The 8,344-nt window shown below is 41.8% G+C and overlaps 1 protein-coding gene across 1 annotated transcript in view; it reads left to right on the forward strand.

Moving 5' to 3' along the window:
• Nucleotides 1-8,344, forward strand: part of TRDN (triadin) — a 372,172-nt gene that overhangs the window by 358,520 nt on the left and 5,308 nt on the right. The window contains exon 39 of the mRNA XM_024759083.1: nucleotides 8,143-8,181. Within this exon, the coding sequence (XP_024614851.1) occupies nucleotides 8,143-8,181 (39 nt within the window). The remainder of the gene's footprint in view (nucleotides 1-8,142; nucleotides 8,182-8,344) is intronic.

The raw sequence follows: 8,344 nt of genomic DNA on the forward strand, positions 1-8,344 counted from the left end.
ACCCTCCCTAATACACCCCTCTAGGAGGTCACAAAGCACCAACCTGATCTCCCTGTGTGCTATGCGACTGCTTCCCACCAGCCATCCACTTTACGTTTGGTAGTGTATATATGTCCATGCCACTCTCTCACTTTGTCGCAGCTTACCCTTCCCCCCCCATATCCTCAAGTCCATTCTCTAGTAGGTCTGTGTCTTCATTCCTGTCTTATCCCTAGGTTCTTCATGACCATTATTTTTTCTTTTTAGATTCGATATATATGTGTTAGCATACGGTACTTGTTTTTCTCTTTCTGACTTACTTCACTCTGTATGACAGACTCTAAGTCCATCCACCTCACTACAAATAACTCACTTTCGTTTCTCTTTATGGATGAGTAATATTCCATTGTATATATGTACCACATCTTCTTTATCCATTCATCTGTTGATGGACACTTAGGTTGCTTCCATGTCCTGGCTATTGTAAATAGAGCTGCAATGAATATTTTGGTACACGACTCTTTTTATTTATTTATTTATTTATTTATTTTGCGGTACACGGGCCTCTCACCGCTGTGGCCTCTCCCATTGCGGAGGACAGGATCCGGACGCGCAGGCTCAAGTGGCCATGGCTCACAGGCCCAGCCGCTCCGTGGCATGTGCGATCCTCCTGGACCGGGGCACGAACCTGCATCCCCTGCACTGGCAGGCGGACTTCCAACCACTGTGCCACCAGGGAAGCCCACGATTCTTTTTGAATTATGATTTTCTCAGGGTATATGTCCAGTAGTGGGATAGCTGGGTCGTATGGTAGTTCTATTTTTAGTCTTTTAAGGAACCTCCATACTGTTCTCCATAGTGGCTGTATCAATTTACATTCCCACCAACAGTGCAAGAGGGTTCCCTTTTCTCCACACCCTCTCCAGCATTTATTGTTCGTAGATTTTTTGATGATGGCCATTTTGACTGGTGTGAGACGATATCTCATTTTGTATTGATTTGCATTTCTCTAATGATTAATGACATTGAGCATTCTTTCATGTGTTTGTTGGCAATTTGTATATCTTCTTTGGAGAAAGGCCTATTTAGGTGTTCTGCCACTTTTGGATTGGCTTGTTTGTTTTTTTGACATTGAGCTGATGACATCTTTGTGGTTTTGGTATCAGGGTGATCGTGGCCTCATAGAATGAGTTTAGGAGTATTCCTACCTTTGCTATATTTTGGAAGAGTTTGAGAAGGATAGGTGTTAGCTTTTCTCTAAATGTTTGATAGAATTTGCCTGTGAAGCTATCTGGTCCTGGGCTTTTGTTTGTCGGAAGATTTTAAATCACAGTTTCAATTTCAGTGCTTGTGATTGGTCTGTTCATATTTTCTATTTCTTCTTGGTTCAGTCGTGGAAGTTTGTGCATTTCTAAGAATTTGTCCATTTCTTCCTGGTTGTCCATTTTATTGGCATATAGTTGCTTGTAGTAATCTCTCATGATCCTTTGTATTTCTGCAGTGTCAATTGTTACTTCTCGTTTTTCATTTCTAATTCTGTTGATTTCAGTCTTCTCCCTTTTTTTCTTTATGAGTCTGGCTAATGGTTTATCAATTTTGTTTATGTTCTCAAAGAACCAGCTTTTAGTTTTATTGATCTTTGCTATAGTTTCTTTCATAGGTTTTTCTCCTTCATCACTTTAAATATGTCCTGCCACTCCCTTCTGGCTTGCAAGGTTTCTGTTGAAAGATCAGCTGTTAACCTTATGAGGATTCCCTTTTGTGTTATTTGTTGTTTTTCCCTTGCTGCTTTTAATATTTTTTCTTTGTATTTAATTTTTGGTAATTTGATTAATATGTGTGTTGTCCTGTTTCTCCTTGGATTTATCCTGTATGGGACTCTCTGTGCTTCCTTGACTTGATTAACTATTTCCTTTCTCATATTAGGGAAGTTTTCAACTGTAATCTCTTCAAATATTTTCTCAGTCCCTTTCTTATACTCTGCTTCTTCTGGGACCCCTATCATTAGAATGTTGGTGCATTTAATGTTGTCCCAGAGGTCTCTGAGACTGTCCTCAATTCTTTTCATTCTTTTTTCTTTATTCTGCTCTGCAGTAGTTATTTCCACTATTTTTTCTTCCAGGTCACTTATCCGTTCTTCTGTCTCAGTTATTCTGCTATTGATTCCTTCTTGAGAATTTTTAATTTTATTTATTGTGTTGTTCATCATTGTTTGTTTGCACTTTAGTTCTTCTAGATCCTTGTTAAATGTTTCCTCCATTCTTTTTCCAAGATTTTGTATCATCTTTACTATCATTACTCTGAATTCTTTTTCAGGTAGACTGCTTATTTCCTCTTCATTTGTTTGATCTGCCGGGGTTTTACCTTGCTCCTTCATCTGCTGTGTTTTTCTCTGTCTTCTCATTTTGCGTAACTTACTGTGTTTGGGGTTTCCTTTTCACAGGCTGCAGGTTTGTAGTTCCCATTGTTTTGGTGTCTGCCGCCAGTGGGAAGGTTGGTTCCGTGGCTTGTGTAGGCTTCCTGGTGGAGGAGACTAGTGCCTGTGTTCTGGTGGATAAGGCTGGATCTTGTCTTTCTTGTGAGCAGCGCCACATCAGGTGGTGTGTTTTGGGGTGTTTGTGACCTTATTATGATTTTAGGCAGCCTCTCTGCTAATGGGTGGGGTTGTGTTCCTGTCTTGCTAGTTGTTTGGCATAGGGTGTCCAGCACTGTAGCCTGCTGGTCATTGAGTGGAGCTGGGTCTTAGCGTTGAGATGGAGATCTCTGGTAGAGCTTTCACTGTTTGATATTACATGGAGCTGGGAGGTGTCTGGTGGACCAATGTCGTGAACTAGGCTGTTCCACCTCAGAGGCACAGGCGTGACACCCGGCTGGAGCACCAAGACCCTGTCAGCCACACAGGTCAGAAAAAAGGGAGGAAATAAGAAAGAAAAGGAAAGAAAGAAAGAAAGAAGGAAAGAAAGAAAGAAAGAAAGAAAGAGGGGGGAGGGAGTGAGGGAGGAAGGAGGAAAGAAAGAAAAATAATAAAGTTATTAAAAAATTGTTAAAAATTTAAATGTAATAAATAAAAAAGAAAGAAAGAAGAGAGCTACCAAATCAAAAAACAAATCCACCAATGATAACGTGCTAAAAGCTATACTAAAAAAAAGCAAAACCAGAAACAGACAGACAGAACCCTAGGACAAATGGTAAAAGAAAAGCTATACAGACAAACTCACACAAAGAAGCATACACATACGTCTACAGTTGCTCCCAAATTCCACCGCCTCAATTTTGGGATGATTCATTGTCTATTCAGGTATTCCAGAGATGCAGGGTACAGCAAGTTGATTGTGGAGATTTAATCCTCTGCTCCTGAGGCTGCTGGAGAGATTTCACTTTCTCCTCTTTGTTCGCACAGCTCCTGGGGTTCAGCTTTGGATTTAGCCCCGCCACTGCGTGTAGGTCGCCTGAGGGTGTCTGTTCCCGCTGAGACAGGAGGGGGTTAAAGGAGCAGCTGCTTCGGGGTCTCTGGCTCACTCAGGCTGGGCGGGGGGAGGGAGGAGTATGGATGCAGGGCGAGCCTGCGGTGGCAGAGGCCGGCGTGACGTTGCACCAGACTGAGGCGTGCCGTGTGTTCTCCTGGGCAGGTTGTCCCTGGATCACGGGACCCTGGCAGTGTTGGGCTGGACAGGCTCCTGGAAGAGGAGGTGTGGATAGTGACCTGTGCTTGCACACAGGCTTCTTGGTGGCGGCAGCAGCGGCCTTAGCGTCTCATGCCCGTCTCTGGGGTCCGTGCTGATAGCCATGGCTCGCGCCGTCCCTGGAGCTCGTTTAGGCGGCGCTCTTAATCCCCTCTCCTCGAGCACCCCAAAACAATGGTCTCTTGCCTCTTAGGCAGCTCCAGAGTTTTTCCCGGACTCCCTCCTGGCTAGCTGTGGTGCACTAGCCCCCTTTAGGCTGTGTTCATGCCGCCAACCCCAGTCCTTTCCCTGCGATCCGACCTCCGAAGCCCGAGCCTCTCCCAGCCCCCACCCTCCCCGGCGGGTGAGCAGACAAGCCTCGGACTGGTGAGTGCTGGTTGGCACCAATCCTCTGTGCGGGAATCTCTCTGCTTTGCCCTCCACACCCCTGTTGCTGCGCTCTCCTCTGCGGCTCCGAACCTTCCCCCCTCCGCCACCCGCAGTCTCCACCCGCGAAGGGGCTTCTAGTGTGTGGAAACCTTTCCTCCTTCACAGCTCCCTCCCACTGGTGTAGGTCCCGTCCGTGTTCTTTTGTCTCTGTTTTTTCTTTTTTCTTTTGCCCTAGCCAGGTACGTGGGGAGTTTCTTGCATTTCAGGAAGTCTTCTGCCAGCATTCAGTAGGTGTTCTGTAGGAGTTGTTCCACATGTAGATGTATTTCTGATGTATTTGTAGGGAGGAAGGCAATCTCCACGTCTTACTCCACCGCCATCTTGAAGGTCTCCCCAAACTAATAGCTCTTAAAAACTTGTGTCTATAGTTCCAATTCAGTGAGTATAAAGAGCTATACAAATGCCAGCCCGTAATATCAACATGTTCAAAAGATCAAAATCGTAGCCACACAGACAAGAACTCCCATTTGTTCAATGACTCTGCTACAGTGGACACATCTGCTTTAGATGGATGGTTGGATTTCCTGATATTTATGGTTCCTTTGGAATCTAAGTTTCTATGTAAGTATAGGATGGAGTCTACAATTTGAAACTCAAGATAATTTTTATTCTTCATTATTTGGAATATGATTGCCTACATTACTTATAGTGGCTAGGCAAACAGAACAGATATTATACTTTCCTCTTCATTGTCATTACCATTTCCAAAGGCAACTAGGTAACTCTTGTATTCGTCCACACTTAAGGAAAACAGATTGTTGGAAGAGCAGAGGGCCACGCTTAGAGGAACACTGTTTTATCTCTGCTCTGCACAAGTGCATGGCTCATGTGTAACTTTGACTCTGTCTGAACATGTTGGCAGATACTTGTTGAGCAATATAATGTATAGGTTCTGGAGTCAGAGAGTACTGAGTTTAGAAGGCCATTCTCAAAGGTAGAATGGCATAGTGGTTAACAACACAGTCTCTGGAACCCAAATGCTTGAGTATGAATCCTGATTGCCCCACTTACTAGCTCTGGGACCTTGACTTTCTATCCTTCAATTATCCCTTCTGTAAAATGGGAATAATAATAGTACCCTCCTCACAGATTTGCTGAGGAGGTGAAATGTGTTACTATTTGTGCTTAGTACAACTGATGGCACATTATAGGTGCTCTCTTTGTGCCATAAATGTAAATCCTCATTCAAGTGGATCTGACTCAGGCAAGTTGGGATTCATGCTCTAGCCCTGCCACTCACTCATTTTATGACCTTGGGCAGCACTTAACCCCTCTCTGCTCCATCTATACAGGAGATTTAAAATAAGAGCACCTACCTCAGAGAGGTGTTGTAGGGATTGAATGTGCTATACATGTGAAATTACTTAATAAGACCCAGCATGTGGTAAGTGTTAGGAAATACTATTATTGCCATCATTAAAAGTGATATTGTCTCAGGACTTCCCTGTTGACGCAGTGTTTAAGAATCCACCTGCCAATGCAGGGGACACGGGCTCAAGCCTGGGAAGATCCCACATGCCACAGAGCAACTAAGCCTGTGCGCCACAACTACTGAGCCTGTGCTCTAGAGCCCGCGAGCCACAACTACTGAAGCCCGCACGCCTAGAGCCCATGCTCCGCAACAAGAGAAGCCACCACAATGAGAAGCCCGCGCACTACAACGAAGACTAGCCCCTGCTCTCCACAACTAGAGAAAGCCCATGCACAGCAATGAAGACCCAACGCAGCCAAAAAAAAAAAAGAAAGTGATGCCTCAACTCTCCCAGTTTTGTCCATTAACTCAATACATATCAATTCTAAACTTTTCCAGACATCTTGCCTTCTCTGTCTTGCTTCTTTCTAGGCATTTGCAATTTCATGACTGGCCAACACCACAACTGAACTCAAAGAAAGCGAAACTTTTCATGATCCCCAGCTAATAAGTGCCTCTTAGGTTTCCCTCCTTGCTGGGAATGGCACCACTACCTTCCTCCAAACTCAAATAGTGGATGGTGCTATCCCTTATTGTATTCATCACTTTCACTCACACATGCCCAATTCTATTTAACTCTGCATAGAAAGCCTCATTTACTCTCAACTCCTTCAGTGACTCCTAGTTGCAGAAATCATGGTTTCTAGGTTGACTATTAAAATGCATTCCCAATTTCTTTCTCTGAATCCATTCTCTTATGTTCTAGCCTTGTTTTTACTAAGTACATCTAAAATATTATTTCTCTCTTGAACAACCTTCATTTGCCGTGACATTAAATAGAGACAACTCAACCTGATCTATAAACACCTTGCACATGACAATCCTATCCAAGCTTTCCAGATGTGGTTCTTCTACCGTCCTCAGCGTTTACCGTGCTCCTCAACTATCCTCTGTCCTTTGCTGGATCTAGTCTTTCTTCATAAGTCTTTCTAACTACCCCTCCCCCAAAAGCAAGTCACTCAAAATTCCCCTGGCACATTTTCATACTTCTTTTATAATAATGACTGTATCCATTCAGAGTCAAGTATTTTGTCCAAACCACCACTTGCCCAATCAAGGCACAAGTTACAAGAGTAAACGTATTTAGTGCTTTTCTCCATTTTTTGTATTCTGAGTAGTGAAAATCTCATGAAGTATTCCTAGATCAGTAAACTCCTGTTACTGTTAAGTTGCTTACACAGAGATTGCATGTCTACGGCAATTGCCCTAGGCTTACAGTTTACCTTGTGCCTCTGTTCTCCTGGTTAGCCTGAGTGATTGACGTGTGACTCCGTTCTTGCCAGATTTTATCACCTGTAGCTAGTTTACTCTGGTTCAGAATACTGATTTTGCAAAAGAGAGGAAGCTAAGGTTGTTATTCTATCCATATTTATTTCCCCAGGAGTAACAAATAGATCCAGAGAATAGGTGCCTTAGTTTTAAGTGTGCTATTACCTACAAAAGTAAAATATATATTTCTTGTACCAGGACCTTGTAACATTTTAATTTTGTGAACATCCTTCATAGAAATTAGCAGATTTTGACTACACAATTAAATATAGTTATTACTTGATTCATCTAAGAACTGATATCTTTAAAAAAATAAGTATTATTTTACTTAAAAGTATCATTTAATCATTCCCTGATTTATAATTGTTGATAGGACAGTTTTAGGTCACTTAATTCAGTATTTAATTGAGTTAAGCTTGTATTTAAATATTTTAAAAACTAATCAGGTTGAAACTTTAATAATTCACCATAAAAAATGCTAGCAATTTTGTTTCTTTTTCCCATTTTGTTCTTTTACATAGTAACATCTCTTCCTGAAGGTCACATTTCTTCCCTATTAGAGAAAATTTGTATACTAACCTATTTACCCCTTTTGTATTTGTGGACAGCTGGTATGCAAAATCTGAATAAACAATACAAAAATGATCCTCTTTCCAATCATGACAAGTGCTAAAAAATTGATATAAAACTTTAAAGATCATTTAATTATATTGTATTAGAATGATCTCCGACTTAAAATTACTCCCGCATTATTCCACTATCTACCTTTTAAGTAGACTACACAAAAGACCAAGCGATATACCTAATGCACCTGAAGAGTCATCATTTATATATTTGAGTTTTGTTCAGCTTTTAATGCCTTTTCATTGCCTTTACAACTGTCAGAAGTCAGTCAGCTAATAAAATACACGGGCAGAGATTTTCCTCTTGATCTGCCATATGTGTATGAATTTATTTACCTCAAATTCCCAAAATTCCAAAAGTGATTGTGGTTTCGGGAAGCAGTTTTAGGAGTCAGAGGAGGACAAGCATGTTTGGGAGGGTCACTGCAAGCTCTCCTTGCCCTAGCCAGACTTCACTGGCCTGCTGACCACAGTCCTGGCACAGCATCTATTTCCTCCCCACCCTCTGCCCAAGTCAGAGAAGTTGCCTTATTTATCACAAAGTTCTTATTCATAGAGACACTTCATGCTGAGTTTATAGATTAAGAGACCCTCTATCTCTTAAAAAACCTTTAAATACAATATTTCCTCTTTGGGAAATCTGAGAAATAGATCATGAATTGATATGTCTTTCTTTACTCTCTAGGAGAAGATTCTGAAGATGTACCAGCTTCAACGAAAGCTAAAGGTAAGGTTGTTATCTTCAGTTCACTATGAGTTTTCTCTTAAGTCTGCAATATTTTTTCTGTCTGTTTTATTTAACTATTCTTGATCTGGTTTTCAGCTTTACCTAAGCAATGTTTAGAGGTAGACTTATTTGTAAATAAACAGTTTTTGTACGTTATTTGGAA

Source organism: Neophocaena asiaeorientalis, unplaced genomic scaffold (genome assembly GCF_003031525.2).
Source record: "Neophocaena asiaeorientalis asiaeorientalis breed wild unplaced genomic scaffold, Neophocaena_asiaeorientalis_V1.1 scaffold5, whole genome shotgun sequence".
NCBI classification, from domain to species: Eukaryota; Metazoa; Chordata; class Mammalia; order Artiodactyla; family Phocoenidae; genus Neophocaena; species Neophocaena asiaeorientalis.